Source organism: Apiospora marii, assembly GCF_038362585.1.
Source record: "Apiospora marii strain CBS 49790 chromosome Unknown utg000009l_segment0_segment0, whole genome shotgun sequence".
Classification (NCBI taxonomy): domain Eukaryota; kingdom Fungi; phylum Ascomycota; class Sordariomycetes; order Amphisphaeriales; family Apiosporaceae; genus Apiospora; species Apiospora marii.
Genome location: NW_027117381.1, coordinates 82,171 through 99,878, shown reverse-complemented (window position 1 = coordinate 99,878; position 17,708 = coordinate 82,171). Strand labels below are relative to the sequence as shown.

Genomic DNA, 17,708 nt, shown 5'->3' with positions numbered 1-17,708 from the left:
TTGGAATAGATTGGACATCTCATTGATTAGCAGCTAGATACCCCACCGCGGTTGGGGATATATATAGCGAGAACCGCGCTGGACACGCATTAGTCAGGGCAGCTCCGCTCGGTGACGTCACTTGGAGATGCGGTCCCGTCGAGCGAGGATTTGACAACTTCAACCTGTTGCTTGAAACTCTAATAATTCATCAACCTTCAAAACTCCAGGGATTGTTGCCCTGGTGCAATACCTTCGTTACGTTTTCTGACCGGAGCTTGCCGTGTCTGCGTCAAAATGCGATGGGACGGGGCCGGGGCATCCGAGCGAACGCGGGACTCTCTGGGCCCCATCGGACTTATGAGTCTGTCGGACTTAAGAACTAACACAGGAACCAGAATGGTGTGACACGGGATAAGACGATCTCATAACAATGGGATAGAAGTCAAAAAGCAGTTGTCCGTTCATGTGATTATATTGATTATACCAAAATGTAACCCCCTACTAATGCCAAGCGGCCCTCACGAATGCAACAAACCCCCCTCTACGCTCAACAGACAATGTAACCCAAGACAACACGCTTAGGTGTGGCCAACGAGACCAGCCTTGGGAGCGTTGTCGGGGTTGATGCTGACGCCCGCAAACCCGAGCTCCGCGTTCCAGGCGTCGGCGGTGGTGGCGTCCTTGGGACCGGTGCCGAGCTTCTTCTGGGCGGCCTTGCAGGCGGCGACGGCGTCCTTGGCGGCGCCGCAGACGTTGTTCAGCTGGTCGCACACGCGGGTGAAGATGATGTTGGGGTTCAGCGCCTCGTTCTGGCCCTTGTTGACGGCCGGGTCCTGGGCCTGGAAGGTCGACTCGCCCGCCTTGCGGCCGTTGAGCGACTCCTCAAACTTGACCGTGGGCACGCAGGTGCCGAAGTCCAGGCCCAGGGAGGACTCCTGGAAGCCGGGGAAGTTGCCTGTGACGTCGTTCGTCACGGCGCCCTTGCCCGAGGCGGCGCCACCGGCGTTGTTCTGGTTGTTGTTGTTTCCAGAGTTGTTGTTGTTGTTGTTGCCGTTGTTAGCGGCAGCCGAGGTAGAGGTGGCGGCGGCAGAGCTAGTGGAGGTAGCGGTCGCGCCGCCACTGCTTCGGGTAGCGCTGGTGGTGGCAGCGTTACCGTTGTTGTTCTGGTTGTTGTTGCCAGAGTTGTTGTTGTTCTGGTTGCCGGCGTTGCCTCCAGCGTTGCCACCCGCGGCGGCACCGCCCTTGGTAGCAAAGTTGGTGAAGCCGTTGGCCTTCATGATGTCGGCGACCGACTTCCCGGACGCATCGAAGGGGGTGGTCAGCGAGGTCTCGGCGTCCCGGTTCGCCTGGTCGGCGCCGTCGACGTCCGGGTCGACCTTGGAGGTGATGCCGCGGAGCTCGGCGGTGGCGGGCAGGCTGGCGTCGGCGCAGATGTTGGGCACCTTGACGTTGAAGGGGTTGAAGTTCTGCTCGGCCGCCACCAGCTCGGCGGCGCCCTTGATGACCTCGGGGTCGTTGCCCAGCTCCGACACGATCTTGTCGGCCAGCTCGAGCTTGGCGCAGGGATCGGCCGCGGCGAGCAGCACGCTCGGGGTCTGTCCCGCGAGGGTACCGGCCGCGCCCGGATTGCCGAAGGAGCTCAGGCCCTGGATGGCGTTCTGGACCGCGCCTTCCTGGCCGAAACGGGCCTCGGCGACGGCCAGCAGGATGGCAAGAGCAGCAGCTTTGGTATACATGATGACGGAAGTTTAAAAAGAAGTTTTGCAAGCAAACAGTCTTTTCGATGAAAGGGCTAGGTTGAAAGAATCAAGATTAGATCTTGATTGTGTTGTAAAAGATAGTATGCCGGCCGAGCGGTATGTCAAAAAGAATGGTATGGAAAGAATGTTACGAACGAAAGGGAGTTCACAGAACTGGGGAAAGAACTGAATGTGTCAAAGAAAGAAACTGATGCTTGATGAGGAAGGGCAAGAAGAGAAGCCATCATGAGAGAGGATGCCATGAGATGTTTATATACGCAGGAAACAACCGGGGGAGGAGTTGCGGCTGGGATAGCATGGTCTGGACCACACCACATCGACCAGGCGGCTCCGTTTACGAGTCCTGGATCATCACCTCCTGATGGCGATCATACCTGGTGGTCGCAATCAGACGGCCCCGGCGGCGGCTGAATTACGATATAGGAGTGGACTCCGTCCGATGCCAAACCCAGGGAAAGGCCCCAAATGACCGTGCCATTGGGGGTGGAAGCAGGCGGACCTTGGGTGTTCCGGGGGAGAACTCAGCTGTTGTCGAAATTGCGACGGCATTATTTGGTTCAATGTGCTCCAAGCGCCCGAGGCAAAGCTGAATCTTCGGCAGTGAAGCGAGGGGATAGAAACAATCCTCCCCATAAGCGACTCCTTGATGGGCCTAGACAGGAAAGACAGCCGCATGGCTAGTGCGTTCAGGGTGGGTGGGGATGATGTTAGTTTGTCTGGGCCGAGATAGACGTGCAGGGATCTGATACACGAGCCTGTCTGCAGAATGTCGAGAAGCAACCTGCAGCACAGCATCACCATGTACGTATACAGCTTCCAAAAAAGTATCTGGCGTGGTTCTGTGCTTCCAGTGAGCATCTTGTCGTGATCTCGTATGTTGAGTGGATTGGATGGGAGAAGCCGAACCGTGTCAGATGAGAATCACAATGCGCATGTCCCGACTCTCCGCTGGCCACAGCCAGATGCACTCTCACTTACTGTAGATAGCTCGGCCGTGGTCAAGATAAGACGAGATCAGATACATGCATGGAAAATTGATCTGCTGTCAATTGCCTGCCAAGCCAGCGTGGAGGGAACAATTGACGACGCGAAGATCAGAACAAAACGTTTATCGGGGTTGGTTGTAGCAAGCAGGTCGCGTTGGGAATTTCGTAGCGATGGTCGTCGGCCCTAACCGAGCAGCTGTGCTGCCGGGTTACTTTGGACGGTCGTTGAATTTTGATTTTAGGCGGGCGGGCGCCCTGAGGAGCCTCTGAGCTGAGCCACTGAACAAGAACAACCTTAGATCCAAGGTTAAGCACCCCCCTGTTGGCAGCCCCTGCTCAGCACCGGTTTGGCCGTAGTAGATCCCTGGTTCGAGCCGGTTCAGGCCTAGAGGGCCCCTCTAAACCCTTCTGAGCTCTGACGCTGCAGGGGCCAGACCTTCTGGCAAATTGACTTTTGGCCAAGCATTGCAACCCCATGTCCGCAAAAAAGGCAAGGGGGGCAAACAGTCTCAAAACTGTTTCGAGACAGAACCGGTTTGATCGCTGGCCGGTGCATTCTGTCGCACTGCGAGGCGTTCTGTTTTTCTTCCCAGCCGCCATGCGCTTCGAATGAACATAGGTGCTGTACGCGCGCGTGCCTTTGTTGGCTATACTGGTTATCAGCGGCGATCAGGTCGCTGTGGCTTCAGAGACATTGCGCATGACGTGCATGTAACTGACATCAGGCGGTTCTTACCGCGATGGCATCATGGCAGTTTCCAGTCAGCTTCAGTCTCCCGTCTGAGCCAAACAACCATATGTTGCATATGGGAGATCTTCGTCCCTTCTTTTTCGCGAAATACCAACATGCTCGCTCTGATCTTTGTCCCAAGGCTTCGGTCGACCTTGTTGCACATCCGGTTCGTCGCTCGCTGATCACACAATGACATGAAAGTAGCGCCAAAAAGGTCGGACGAGATCGACGTGTCTTTTTGCCAAGCACAAGTTCAGAGCCGCACTCGGCAACTGACCAACACTGGCACTTGAGCCATGCAGTCGGTACACGTCAATGGCGCGCATCAATTGAACGACTCGTGGAAAACAAAAAGTGGTTCACGATTTCCCTTGGGCGCTGCCCTGGTTCATCTCGGCTGTCTCTACATCCGGTCTTTTGCGCTGCTTGCCCCCCGGCGGAGCAAGATGGATCACATCCACCCCCATTTCGGTATTGCAGAGAGCTGATCAAGATCATCGAGAGGAGCTGTACCACACAGCGTCCGTCGACGGACGGGAACGGGCGTGCTGTCGGCCGACATGGGGTTGGATGCTACCTTGGCCCAATGAAGACGCGTCAACATCAAGAGCAACTCCATGGAAGAGAAACAGAACCTCCCCCAAGTTGTTCAAGCTATTGGTGTCCTGCTTACTACATCCGCAGCCTGCATAGCACCAACCAGTCTTGGTATCATAGCCAACGGAAGAAATATGCCTACTTGAATTAATTACAGCAGTCTCCATGATCGGTTCCGCCTTCATCACTCTCACTCGGAGCCCCCGATTGCTACTCACGCCCGCGCGCCCGTGGCTGCTCGTACCCTGTGAGTTGCTGACCTCGACATGGGGCTGTCCGGATGCGCCAGCCGGTCAAGCGACCTGCTGTTGTCCCCAGCCTCGTCCTCCTCGCGCTCGCCTTCTTCTTCTTCGTCTTCATTCTCCCCCCCTTGCTGCTGGATAGCGCCGCCACCGTCGCCTCCCCGCGAGCGCAATATCAAAACCGCATCAACCTCGGTCTCGAGCTGCCGCCGGATCCCCTCGTAGTAGTCGCCCCAGAGCTCCATGCGCGGGTCGAGCCCGTCAACGCGGCCCCAGACCATGCGCCACTCCTGCCGCGTCTCGCGTCGTCCCCGCGGGCGCTGCGTCGGCGGCGGCGCTGACGACAGCAGCGCGCCCAGCACGTAGTCGTACAGCAGACCCATCGTCACGTCTTGGACGTGCCGCTGCGAGTACCGCACCATGGGCAGCGCCACGCCCAGCCCCTCCAGGGGTGGTTGCCGCACGTGCATCGCCCGCCAGCTGGCGTCGGGGCGTAGGTAGGGCTCCGGGTCTGACGCGAGGGGGAGGCGGTGGAACTGCTCCTGGCTGTAGAAGGCGGTGCTGGCGTCGTTATCGTCGGGCCCAGCGGGGTCATCGGTGTCGACGTCGGTTTGCTGCTGGTGCTGGACACGGGTGAAAAAATAAGGGAACTTGGTGACCAGGAGCGGGTTCAGGATCGGCTCCAGGCCCTCGCGTGCTGGGGCGGGCTTGAGGAAGAGGTAGATCTGCAGAGCGGGCGATTCCCTGATGATGTCGTGCCAGCGGCAGCACACCCGCTGGAGGGACGTCAGGAGGGTCTGCTGGTCGCTCTGGAGGAACACCTGCTCCATGAGCTCGGTGGTGCCCACGAATCTCGCCATGGCCGTTGATGCCATGTTGTCGTGTTCTGGTGTCTCTCGGGCTCAATGACGATGTCAGCCACTAGTCGGATCACAAGCTGGCCTTGACATAGGAGGAGGACTTCTTCGTCGCCAAAGACAACATCTATCGATGGCTTCTCCAGACGGTCGGCGGCTATCATTGCGAGACCTTTGGGAGCCCATCAGTCATCTAAGATGACGTTGGGCGTCGTTTGGGGGGCCAACCTCATCCCAATCAGGGAATGCTGTTGGTTCTGGCGCAGCCAACGGCGGATAAACCGGCTCCCAATCACGTCGAGGCGGATCTCGCCGGCCCGCACGCCCAACCTGTTGATGGTGGTGTAAGCATGATGGCAGCATGCGTGTTTTCCTTCGCCAGTAAGATGTTGTGTGCGACGTTGTTCGTTTCTTGGGGATTCAGATGCGCCGCTGATCTGAGCTGAGACGGTTTGAGGCGGACCTGGAATGGCACCTGGTAGTAATCCCAGGAGCAAGCCACCCGGTCTATCGGGATCGCGCCCAAACTCGGCCTCTCTCTGGTTGACCAATCTGAGCGCCGTCCGCCTTCCCTTTGAGGATGAGCCCCAATTAAGAATGGACCCTTGCGTGATGTGACTGACCTCATTTGCGGCCCCGTGTCAATTCTCTCCTATGTAATGAGAGACCGACAAAGTCCATGATCGCGAATCCATATGCCTCAATCTCTCGATTATTAATCTACCTCAAATCCCCCTCGGGCGGCTTCGGTTTGCAGTCCGACACTGCGCTATTGGCTCGTCAGCGTGAGCGCCTCCCCACATGGCAATCGGACACCAGGAACATTGGTAGAGCTACCAGAGACCAAGTGCTAATTGTCCAAAACGCTCAGCCTTGACATGACGGGCCTTGAATGTCATGATGGACACATAATCTAATTACTCACTTGAGATATGTCTTTGAGTCCCAATTGGAGTATCACACGAGCCTTGGCAACGCATCGAACTGCTGTGTTTGAACGGCTGAGCCCGGGTTCTTGTCAACGGAACTTCTTGATACATCTACCTAGGATCCCGGGATGGGACGGCTGGCCGCTGAAGAGTCAACGGCCAGCTAAGCCAAATACTGATAAAACTTGCGAATGCATGTGCGAGATCAAATTCGTGGCGCACTCGGTCGCGTGTTCCGCATGTTCGTATGCAAGGGAGCGCGACCGTTGGAGTGCCAGTTTCGAACGGGCACAAACACATCATCCCTATCTGGATTGGTTATCTGGGTGAAACAGTGAGTACCACGGCTTTTCGCGCGTGATTTCGGACAGGAATGTAAGGTGTCGCGATGTCTTGCCCTCACCGTGGAAACCTCACCGACAAATGCACGTAAGGCATGGCAGAATGAGGATATGAAACAATTCCGTGGAGGGTTCTCCCCCGTAGGTAGCAAGCAAAAGTCAGTCCCGAATTCCTCCTCTTCTTCCCCTTACCAGCAGCCATCATGGTATTTGAGCCGCGCGACGCCACGGGCGAAGCAAGCGCAAATGCGACGGTCCACGGAGAACCGCGCGAACAGCCCGTCAGTGTAACTGAGACAAGAGTCAGCGCCTCGGGCCTCCAGATTGCCTCTGAACCGCACATCGTCGCACAACCGCCACCGACCCGTCGAGACTCGATAGCGAGCGGGCTCGAGGCGGCAATGCCAGCTGAACCGAAGATGCCTCCGGGATTAGGGTCGGATTCGGAGTCGAAATCGGGGCTCGCAGCCGCACCGCCGCCGCGACCCCAGCAGCACTGGGCCGGAATGATTCCGTGGGACAAGGAAACCGAGCAGGGAAAGACAGTGGTCCAGCATGCCGGCGGTGAGAAGGATGAGGGGAATAAGAGACGCCGGCGGTGGATTGGCATCCTCGGGGTCGCCGTGCTGCTGGCCTTGGTCACGGCGCTGGGCCTGGGATTAGGGCTAGGGTTGTCGATGCGGAATAAACGTCTCGGGGAGTCATCAGGGGGGAGACCAAGCGCGTGAGTCGACTCTTGACTTCCCAATTGGCGTGCCCACTCAATGGTGATCGGGTGCTTTCGCGATGGCTGACTTGATGATATGCCATGCAGAGAATCTGATAGTGCATCCTCTGTACCGACGGTATGTGATTGACACCTTGGTGTCGCCCCCTAATCCATATGTCTACAGTAGACTTCCCGCCGGCCATCACTGTCTCTCCTTCCATGCTGACCTTCGTCGGAAACAGGCCTCCACCGTCCCAGCCCCAACCGTCTCAGACACCGCGCCAACCTGCCCAGGCGCCAACAACACCGTCTACACGACCCCGGCAGACGAAGGCGGCGGCACACAGTACCGGCGCATCTGCGGCGTGTCGTACGACGGCAACGACATCCAGCCGCAAAAGGCCGAGACCATGGGCCACTGTCTCGCCCTCTGCTCCGGGTACGTTGGTGGCAGCCACTGCGCGGGCGTCGTCTGGTACGACGCGGGGCCCCAGGGCACGGATCTGAACTGGTGCTGGCTGAAGCGGAGCATGGACCAGGCCGTCCTGAGCTACCGCGACTCGGCCCAGACGGCGATCCGCTTGTAGGCCGGTGGCTCACTGGGAGAGGGCCGGATAAATAGGGGCTGTTGTAGCTAACCTAGCCATTAAGAATGGTCATTTAGCCGAACACTTTACGTTGCTGTTATTGATATGTCAGGAGCAAACCCAGGTGGTTATTCCTTGCTACCTCGGTTCCCAGGTATATATTACTATCATCCGGGAACAGGACTTGGTGTCGTCGTTGAATCAGCTTCCGGGAGTCATATGATGATGAACTAGATCACTTTCTGACGAAAACCGTGCTCCGGTAATTGAGAAACATAAAGGCCCGGCCTGAACACCCTTGCGGCTTACACGAAACATTCTAAGAAGTTTCGTAACTTGCTCAACATGCTCTCCGCCACTGTAGAAAAGCCAGAGTCTTGCAACGGCGCTGTAGTATATTACCTCCACACCCATCAACTGACTAACATGAACAGAGCAATTGCACAGGAATGAGCGAATTGTATGCTCTAGAAAACACAAGCTGTTGGGATAACCCAAACCGGTAGGTTTTCACGAAGGACTGAATGGCATACAGTTCTTCTTCATCATCCCTTTTCCACATGGTTGTCGATAGTCATCCTGGGACATACACTCTCCCAGCCCAGTACACCAATCATTTGCACACCAAGACGCAACGCTCAGCAACATGGGAAATCAGGGCTCTAAACCGGACCTTCCTGATTACGGGGCTTGCTACGATGGCATGATCGTTCCATGGCAGAGTGCGAGGTGCTATGCCCCCCCGGTAGCCGACCCTGCCACCACGTACTTGACCGTGAGCATGGACCGCGGCGGCCCCCATGCTTGCCACCCCAACCTCGGAGGCGACCATCACGCGCGGATCGAATACACCGGCCGGGACGGCCGCACGCACGAGGACAAGGCCAAGGGCAGACCCGACAACATTCCCGACGACTGGGAGGGAATGCTGGATTTCGATTTCGGCGTCTCGTACCAATCTATTGAGCCCGGTTCTATTGTCACCGTCTTCGTGACTGCCGAGAAAATGGAGGGAGAGGAGATGTACCAATCCTTTACCTATCAAGGGGCATTTGATAATCGTCGCGCGGTAGTTTCCAATGACGCAGTGGGGAACCGCACAGTCGAGGTCGCCTGCCGACAGGCGCTGCCTTTTTGCGAGTAGGAGGACGCTGAGAAGTTGAAGACGGAGGTGGGCTGGACGAGCTATGGATGTTGCATTGGGGCTAGGAGCTATGTGCACATCTATGGCGCGGTCGGCATCAGGCACTGAAAGGTCGTGACTGTTCTACCATATTCATATTCGCATGTTGCCTATTTCCTCGGGAGAGGTTGTAAATGCTTTCGTCATAGCTTACCTATTCTGCCCACCAGCCAAGTTTCATCGGCGATAGAGGGCAGAAGCTTGGCAGGGGTCAAGCGCTAATCAATGCCTATCCCCACCCCCTAACCGTCCCCGCGGTAGCGCTACTGGCCACTGGAGAATCGGCGGACTGCCCACTAAAAAACCCGGGTGCATGATGCAAATTGTACAACTCCATCGTGGTGTCCACGCGTTTCCTACCGGTAGCTAAACACGACTCCTCAGCTTGGAAGTTTTAGTTTACTTCTAGCTCGGAATCTGTCAGATATACTGGAGACTTTTTCAGCTCTGGACGGCCGACTTCTGGTTTTAGCTCACTCAGCAAAGCAGGTTCCCGTCGTGACGTAGTTCATCTGCCCGTGCAAGAGGCCGGACACCGTAGACCCAAAACAACATGGCTTCCCGTCGCGACCTCGTCGTCCGATTCACTTTCCTTCAGATCATCGGAGCTTATTCAGACTGTTTTAATTGTTTTTCTTTCCCCTTCTACTAGAGACTTAGCAAGGATTCGCGATGGCGGAGAAAATACAGGAACTCGTCCACGACGATGCTCACCACAGCCAGAAAGCACTAGGCGACCTGACCGATGCCGCCGCGAACAACCACAACGACTCGTCACTGGAACACATCCACGGCAATGCCGAGACGCCCGAGACGCACAGCTGGATCAAAAAGTACCTGCCGCACCATATCAACATGCACGAGCTGGAGAATGGCTACCACCTGGGCAACTACGTCATCGACCGCGAAACGGGCGAGAAGTCATGGGAAGCCAGTGCGTTTGAGCGTCTCTGTATTACTTCACAATGTGTCTCCTGTGCTAACTCTGGATTGCAGTGAGCATTTACGTGCGTCTGGGCATGCACCTGCTTTTCGTAAGTATTGATTGAGTTCATCTCTCACCCATGCCCACTTGTCACTAACCGCAAACCACAGTACGGCTCCCAGCAGGCCAAGTTCCTGCACTGGAAGCGCACAGAGAAGTACCTGGAGAAGGAGAGCCGCAAAATGGGCGACGCGTATGACCTGCCCGAGTCGCGCGACCACATCGCGCCCTTCATCAAGTCCTTCGCCCTCGAGGACACGCTGGCGCAGCTCGTCGAGCCCGACCCGGCCAAGTACCCCAACTTCAACGCCTTCTTCTCGCGGGCCATCCGCGAGGACGCCCGGCCCGTCGCGGAGCCCGGCAACCCCCGTGTCGTGTCCTCGGTCGCCGACTGCCGCCTGTCCGTCTTCCCCACCGTCGACCTGGCGACCCAGTACTGGATCAAGGGCTCCGGCTTCACCGTCGAGCGGCTCCTCGGTGGCGACAAGGAGAAGGCCCGGCTGTTCGAGGGCGGCAGCATCGCCATCCACCGCCTCGCGCCGCAGGACTACCACCGCTGGCATGCGCCCGTCGACGGAACCGTCCGGTCCGTCGAAGAGATCCCGGGGACGTACTATACTGTCAATCCGCAGGCCATCAACCAGAGCGGCACGCTAGACGTCTTCTGCGAGAACCGGCGCAGCGTCATGATGGTGGAGCAGACGGGCACAGGCCGGCCCGTGGCCATCATCGCCATCGGCGCCATGCTGGTCGGCAGCATCATCTACGTCGACGGCCTTGGGCAGCCAGGCGCGCCGATGCGCCGCGGCCAGTGCGTCGGCAAGTTCCAATACGGGGGCAGCACCGTCGTCACGCTACACCCCCGGGGCGACCTCGACCTGGACCAGGACCTGGTCAGGAATAGCACCGAACAGAACTGCGAGACGCTGGTCCGGGTCGGCTGGAGGATAGGGGCTTCACTTTAGGAGGAGTGACACTGCGAAAATGAATATCAAGGCCTGTAAATACGTATCGAGACGAAGGAAATGGGAGGCTGGATAACATAGCATTATCGTGATTTGACTATTCTAGCTATTCCGGTTATTCCAATGACCAGTTATTCCAGTTGTTCCAGATACCTGTCATACCACCTACTCGATACAGAAAAGCGATTACCACGATAGAAACTTATGACTACAGTCCACCCTAGTGCTTGTCACTTGCTATGGTAACCTCACATTAGCACCCGAGAAAGTTGTCCCAAGCGAATTGCGTGCGTACCTTGGTGGCGAACCCGGGACGAGCCGCCGGCACTGGTTGCACCTTGTATATTGTCCATATCGCTCCAGACAGGGCGCCCAGACGCTCAAAGAACGTCTTTACATACTGGAACACGAGATTCCAGCACATTTCCTCCGATGGTAGGAGGGGGACGACGACGGTGGTGGTCATGGTAACGGATACGTAGTGTAGCATAGGAAGCAAATGGCTTACTAGGCCGGTGTCTCCTTATAGGACTTTCCGAAGATAGAGAACGCCCGCATTGCCAGCGAGACAAGAACCCAGGCGGCGGGGCTCGGGGACTGGGACCACTTTGGCCACGACGAACCAAACGACACCGGACAGCTGCGCTGTCTTCGAGAACAGCGATTCTGCCATACCGAACAGCAGATTCCAGCAGAGTGGCCCCTCAGGCAGCAGCGGGCGAAGCACGAGACGAGCCACAGGCTGGGGGTCCAGCAGGCAGATGGTCCATACTGCTCCGGAGAGCGAGGTTCCAGCACATCTCTTCCTCGGGGTACTCGGGGTTCTCCTGGCTTGTGTGCTATACGAGTTCCGCGTCAGTGTCCGCGGGATAGAAAGATTCACTATAATTAGATTCTTGCCTTGATGTCGCTGCCGGACGTTGGCCCCACGGGCTCGGGCGCCGGAAGAGCAAACCGGACGACCGTCCAGACGCAGCCGGACACTTGGCTGATCTTGGAGACCAAGGTCTCCACCAGAGCGAAGAAGAGACCCCAGCAAGCGGGCCCCTCGGGGAGCAAGGGCCGCATAACACCAACACCAACACCACAGACGCCACGCTCACCTACCAGCTTATCCCATCGATCCAGACCGGTCTCGTCTTGCCGAGTTGCTGGCCACCGGCTGGGGGTCCAGCAAGAGACGACGGGTGCTATCGACGGGGGTGAGCGTACGCGGTTGTACGGTGTATTGAAAGAAACAGAGGTGCAAGGCGGCGTAGTGTTGCCAGTGGAAGATGTATTCGGCGGAAGAACAAATCGATTGAATAGGATTGTGTACATGGCCGGCCTCCGAAGCCAGGGCGGAATTAGGCCTTGGGGATTGCCCAACGGCAGACCGCCCAGATCGCAGCACACTTCGCGCACACTTGGTCGTAGAGGGACTTGAACCCTTGGAAGCAGAGGTTCCAGCACATTTCGTGCCGCGGGAGGAGTGGTTGGACGACGGATTTAAGGATGATGGAGTCGTTGCTGGCAGGCATCTTGTTCGAGATAAGAAACAAAGAACTTCTTTTTCGCCGAAGGGAATGCGATAATGATCAAAGAGTACTCGATAGAGATGTTGTCTCGTCGGGTTCGAGCCAGTGTATGGTACTGAATAATGATATATCCAATTGAAAGTAATGACAGGTGCGAGAGCTGGTGCACTTGTACTGAATATTGATGTTGAAGAGCGAAAGAAGAGACAGAACAAAGTTCAAGGAAGAGATGGACGTCGTGATGATGAACGAACGAGACGGTGACCGATTTGGTTTCCAAGGTGCGCAACCTTGAACATGTTGCGGACCGAAGCGCGGGAGGTACTGAGCCGCGCGTAGGTCTACGTGCACGCATCGAAAATTGGCTGTTATGTTTGGATCAGGCAGAAGCCCATTGAATGGTGGGATTCTCGCTCCTTCCGATGCTACCATATTCCAAACCAAAGCTAGGCGCTTTCTCAAACATCAAGTAAGAAGTACACACTAAGTCAATCGTGCCCCTCCCACAAGGATCAGGCGTGAATACTTGGACTGGCCTGGTGTGGTTCATGTTTCCATTGTAGCTGGCGATTGCCGGTCCTTGTGGGGAAGGGGCAAGCTTGACATTGTATGTTTTTCAATTGCCTACCACCTTTGGCTTGGGCGCCTGACTTGACTGCTGCCCAGGTGGTTTCGGAAGGAGCGAGGTTACCGCCATTTAATAGCGGGCTTCTGCCTGATCCAGACAGACTTCCAGTACCTCCCGAGCTCTATACCAATCTTCAACCCTTAATATATAGATAACATATAAACCCGTCCCTTGCTTATTTATTTAACCTATATTATTAATAAACGAATGATTAGAATTAGCCGTTTCGATAAGGACCACCACATTATACTGATTTCAGACTTGTGCTGTTCTTGATGATGCAGTCTTGAAAGGTGACTTTTAACTGTGAATGCAATGCCCTGATCTATCTCTTTTCCCGAGACGACCGCGGCGACTACGTAACGAAGATCCTCGAAGCACTTCGGTTTGCCTGCCGTTGGCCACAAGCATGGACGCCGGCAATGTGTTTCTCTTGCCTGAGAGAAAATGTTGGCGCCATGGTGACTACCTTTGGACGGAAAAAAGTCGCGTACGGCTGTAGAACCTTGTCCAAGGCATACTGTCTTACCGCAGCGGTCGTACCCATCCCTGGGGATCAGTGCATCCAGTCACCTTGCCCCTGGACGAACCTGCCCAAAGGTATAGTCCGAAGCCTTAAGGGTACCCGGAAGTTGATCCAGCGCATCCAACTCTTCCAAGGGCAAAATTCATGCCTGTTAGATATCGCCGAGCCACAAGCATGCTACTCGGCCGAGCTGCTGAGATATCAAAAACATCAGATTTCCGAGGGAAGATAAGGATCTATCCTTCATACCCGCACCGTGAGCACCCTGTAGGGTTCTGCAGACTCAGACCCTTAGCAAAAGCACGTTTGGTATCATAGTGTCCCTAACTGTGCTCAACTGCCAGGTCGACGGGGAGCCTAGTCATCGATCCAGCGAACGGATCATTGCAGATCGAGATGGCCAGGATCAGTCTAGGCACAGTGTACTGCGGGTCTGTACAAAAGAGATAGGATACCTTTGGGGCGTTACGTTGGTTACATGCTTCAGAACAACAATACAGTGAACATCCTAGCCTACGGCCGGGAGAAGATATGCCGGGACCTGTGAATCTTCCTTTTGGTCCATGTAACACAGACCGAAGATAGCCGGCAATGCGTACTGTAAGTCTTGCAATGGGCGTTGCCAGCCTCGGGGTCGGAAAGTCAATATTGAGTACGGAACTGCTTGCATTGTCAATTCCCCACGCCCAGCAGCAGTAGCACCAATCCCCGGAAGGTCATTCTATCACTGGGCACATTCCACATTGGCGGACCACACCTCTTGCCCGTTCCCCTACATCTTTTTCGTCTCTCTCGTCGCTGGCCAGCCTGGTTTCTAGGTCCAGGATTCCCTCGCCATACCCAAGACAACCTACGTCCTGAAGGACCTCAGTCGCCACCCGGCTAGTATGTGCCGTATGTACAAGGCCTACGGGTCCGTTTCACGGGGCTGAGCCGTGGAGAACTTGAACTCGGTCGGATTTCCCGAGTCCCAAGGAGCTCGGCATCGCGGGCAGCAGCAAAGCCACGAACCGCTGTCAGTAGCGTCGTCGGTATCGGCGCCAGGACTCCTAGAGGACGCCAAAGATAAGGATACGAGCGCCGTGGGATCAACCGCGGAGTCGAGGCTCTAGAGGTGTGCTGCAACGTGAAAGATTGGTATGAGTCGATCTACGTGATCTAAGACATCGCGATTCGAGTCATATAAGTCTGGTTTCAAACTACACAGAGGATTTGGCGACAGTGGCGAAGCGATGTGCCAAGGAGGAAAATGGGTTGTGCTCTAGGGGAGCCGTCCCACTGAGATAAAACGTTTTCTGTGCAAAACAATTTTGATCAGTACGACTATTCTTCTTTACTCTACTAATATACAGGCGACATTCGTCTCGGCAATGATATCTGTCAGCTGCTATGATATCATTGTATTAGCACCCATGCCAGAAGTTCTCTCAAGCGGACTGATCCCGCGGCAAGGTTGTGATTTCCATCGATGGGTTGGATTAATAGGAGGGTGATTACGTTCAATTCTGCGTGTATCAAGGACGTCCCTTCCTTTCAATCCGTCATCAATTGCTACCCAGATTGACTCTTGCTTCGCTACAGTCGTTCAGTATGTCGCCGAGGAGATACGAGCAATTGCATAGAAACGAGTGAAATGCGTATAAAAGGCTCTAATCTTCGTCTCACGAGGCCAATCTCGTTCCATTCGTTCGTTAATTATATAGGTATAGTAGTCGTTCCCTAGGTCTCCTCCGAAGAGGGCTGCGTCTCGTTCCAACGGCGTCCCCTCCCATCCCACAATGGGATCTCACCGGGCTTCCTCATCCGTCTTCGTCTTCTCTTTCGCTAGTCGCTCTTTCTTGCTATAACCAAATTTAGCAGCTGATAAGAAGTCTAGGGTAATAGCAATTGTATAGCTTACGCTGCTGGTGTCTCCGTGTACGATTTGCCGAGGTAGCAAATCGCCCAGACTGCCAGCGCTGCGACAGCCAGCCAGCCAGCAACTGTGTCCACCTATTCAAGTACTCAACTACTTGATCAAACACCACCAGCGAGTATTGGGGACGGCGAGGCGCAGTTGGCGCCGGAGCGGCAGGTGTTGGGGCGTGAGGTAGGAAGATGCTGGCGACAGGATAGGAGGAGGTGCAGCCGGGGACGGAAAGAAAGGCGCGAGGGGTGCTGGCGACAACGAAGTGATGCAGGACTGGAGTCGACACGGCTGGCTGGCGACGGGACTTAGCGTACTTGACCTTGGGGCCCGAGGCGATCCTCCGTCTTCGGAATCACCTGGGAGGAGACGAACCAGACTAGGAACGCCAACCAAACAACTCGCCCAGTAACGTTTTGCAAATATTGGAAGACGAGATTCCAGCACAGGGGGTCCTCGGGTAGCAGCGGCAAAATGACGGACTTGAGGACGTTGATGGGGACGGAATCGTGGCCGGCAGCCATTGTAGCCGATGGAGGTTGACGTATTGAACAGATGATTTCGGCAAAAGATATCTCCAAGTAACGTGTGCGAGGCAGGTAATGGTAATGGTATTGGATGATGATGAAGGACTGCACAACGAGGCAATGCACTAATGATCAACGATATCGTTCAAGCGCAACAAAAGAGAGGCAGAGAATACCTAGAATGCAAGGAAGAATAAGTACGGGGGCCCATGAACAGATAGAAGCTATGACAATGAACGAATGAGAAGGTAATTCAAATGGCCTCCGAGGTGCTTCTAACAACAGGAAGGATTGTACTCGATTGAATCTACCAGGGTACATGGAACCGGTCAAGTCCATTGATTGCAGGAACGATTGCGGAGGTCTAGTGGTTTGTAGCTTGCTGATGCGCTTCGCGTGGGGAAGGGACAAACTTGAAGTGCCTAAGTATTTTCTTTACTTACCTACTGCTTAGGAACCTCCAGCTGGACGACTGTCCATGCGATTTAGGAGGGAAGTTGGTTTCCACTAATTGAATATGTTAATTGCATTGTACTGCTGCCTGATCCAAACAGCCAGCACCTCCTGAGGTCTATGCCGACTTCAATCACTTCGGGCCGGCTCCAACAATCTGTCAGAGCTCTCTTCCTCCCTGTTAAGAACTTTGGCATTATTTCGAACTTCGATATAAAGCCGGGTCCAGTTGGCGCTGGCTTCTGGCATGGCCCCCCGCTCCCTCTTGTCTTCTTGCTCTTTACGTCGCTATTGATTAAAGTGCATGCCCTCGCACGCATTACCTGGTCACAGTCGTTTTTGATTTTCTTTTTATCAATAACGTCGCTCTCCCCTGACAAGAGAACGTCTATATCACTTATTTCAATCGGTATGGCGACTCGAAAAGACTCTGCTCCCGCCCGGATCTTCAAACCGCCGGCTCGACACGGTCTCGATGTCAAGGTAAGTGCGCTCGCATTCCGTTTGAGATGACATCCCTAAGTGCTAATATATAAGGGTATTATAGCAGAATCATTTAACTAATAAGCCACCTTTCCAAGACTGCAATGACTGCCGGTTAAGACTCCCTCTCGTCAACCTCCTCCACGCCATTGTCGACCCGCTCCTCCCGAGCATGAGATGTGCTGAAACCTCTGGTTCCAAGGTTGAAGACGTTATTCGACGGGGTCTGCGCCGTGCGTGCCGCCATTTGAGCGAACTGCCACTGGGCAATCCCCAAGCCCGAGTTCTGCCCCGGCTTTCAAGGGAGATACGCCCACCCCTCCAGTCGACTTGTTCTTCCGCGGACTACGCCTTGCGACTCTGTTCTGCCAATACATGTAACGACCGTGTACGCTCGCACCCGTCGCCTCGGCGCGCTGTCCGGCGCACTCTGGACATTCTTTTTGCTGGACCCCAGCCGGTGGCCCGTCTCGGTTTCGGTGACAGGGTAGGCACACAGTCCGCTTGACGTTCTACCACGGGTGCTGATATGAGGACACTATAGCAAGTGGCAAGAGCAACACCCTGCTTTACAGAGGGCCGCGGTGGCCAGAGGCCTTAGGAGGCCCCGCAATTTGACAGTGTCGCAGCGACTTTGCAGCCACCACTAGAGCCTTCGAAAATCCCCGAAGGCCAGTCTGGATCGACCAAACGAGCGGTTGGGTTGCCGTGGCGTCCGTTGCGGTGGTGTTCGTGTGCTGGCTGGGCGTGTGCTATACGCACGACCCTGTCCCGTAAGTGTTCCCTCTTTGTTTGTAGTTAACATGGTGTCA

At 55.4% G+C, this 17,708-nt stretch overlaps 8 protein-coding genes across 8 annotated transcripts; 3 read left to right on the top strand and 5 right to left on the bottom strand.

The window, feature by feature from the left end:
• Positions 1 to 560: 560 nt before the first annotated feature.
• On the bottom strand, positions 561 to 1,718 carry PG985_011509 (uncharacterized protein; the record flags this gene model as incomplete). Its single annotated transcript, XM_066831276.1, has 1 exon — positions 561 to 1,718. The coding sequence occupies one exon, from the start codon at positions 1,716 to 1,718 to the stop codon at positions 561 to 563; it is 1,158 nt and encodes a 385-aa protein (XP_066679326.1).
• A 2,554-nt stretch (positions 1,719 to 4,272) lies between these two features.
• PG985_011508 (uncharacterized protein) lies at positions 4,273 to 5,175 on the bottom strand (the record flags this gene model as incomplete). Its single annotated transcript, XM_066831275.1, has 1 exon — positions 4,273 to 5,175. The coding sequence occupies one exon, from the start codon at positions 5,173 to 5,175 to the stop codon at positions 4,273 to 4,275; it is 903 nt and encodes a 300-aa protein (XP_066679325.1).
• A 1,455-nt stretch (positions 5,176 to 6,630) lies between these two features.
• On the top strand, positions 6,631 to 7,723 carry PG985_011507 (uncharacterized protein; the record flags this gene model as incomplete). Its single annotated transcript, XM_066831274.1, has 2 exons — positions 6,631 to 7,065; positions 7,379 to 7,723. The coding sequence occupies 2 exons, from the start codon at positions 6,631 to 6,633 to the stop codon at positions 7,721 to 7,723; spliced, it is 780 nt and encodes a 259-aa protein (XP_066679324.1).
• A 646-nt stretch (positions 7,724 to 8,369) lies between these two features.
• PG985_011506 (uncharacterized protein) lies at positions 8,370 to 8,867 on the top strand (the record flags this gene model as incomplete). The annotated part of the gene is made up of 1 exon (XM_066831273.1): positions 8,370 to 8,867. The coding sequence occupies one exon, from the start codon at positions 8,370 to 8,372 to the stop codon at positions 8,865 to 8,867; it is 498 nt and encodes a 165-aa protein (XP_066679323.1).
• Positions 8,868 to 9,578: 711 nt separating this feature from the next.
• Positions 9,579 to 10,856, top strand: PG985_011505 (phosphatidylserine decarboxylase-domain-containing protein; the record flags this gene model as incomplete). The annotated part of the gene is made up of 3 exons (XM_066831272.1): positions 9,579 to 9,840; positions 9,903 to 9,940; positions 10,002 to 10,856. The coding sequence occupies 3 exons, from the start codon at positions 9,579 to 9,581 to the stop codon at positions 10,854 to 10,856; spliced, it is 1,155 nt and encodes a 384-aa protein (XP_066679322.1).
• Positions 10,857 to 11,109: 253 nt separating this feature from the next.
• PG985_011504 (uncharacterized protein) lies at positions 11,110 to 11,322 on the bottom strand (the record flags this gene model as incomplete). Its single annotated transcript, XM_066831271.1, has 1 exon — positions 11,110 to 11,322. The coding sequence occupies one exon, from the start codon at positions 11,320 to 11,322 to the stop codon at positions 11,110 to 11,112; it is 213 nt and encodes a 70-aa protein (XP_066679321.1).
• A 238-nt stretch (positions 11,323 to 11,560) lies between these two features.
• PG985_011503 (uncharacterized protein) lies at positions 11,561 to 12,176 on the bottom strand (the record flags this gene model as incomplete). Its single annotated transcript, XM_066831270.1, has 2 exons — positions 11,561 to 11,695; positions 11,787 to 12,176. The coding sequence occupies 2 exons, from the start codon at positions 12,174 to 12,176 to the stop codon at positions 11,561 to 11,563; spliced, it is 525 nt and encodes a 174-aa protein (XP_066679320.1).
• Positions 12,177 to 15,535: 3,359 nt separating this feature from the next.
• Positions 15,536 to 15,957, bottom strand: PG985_011502 (uncharacterized protein; the record flags this gene model as incomplete). Its single annotated transcript, XM_066831269.1, has 2 exons — positions 15,536 to 15,709; positions 15,751 to 15,957. The coding sequence occupies 2 exons, from the start codon at positions 15,955 to 15,957 to the stop codon at positions 15,536 to 15,538; spliced, it is 381 nt and encodes a 126-aa protein (XP_066679319.1).
• Positions 15,958 to 17,708: the final 1,751 nt, after the last annotated feature.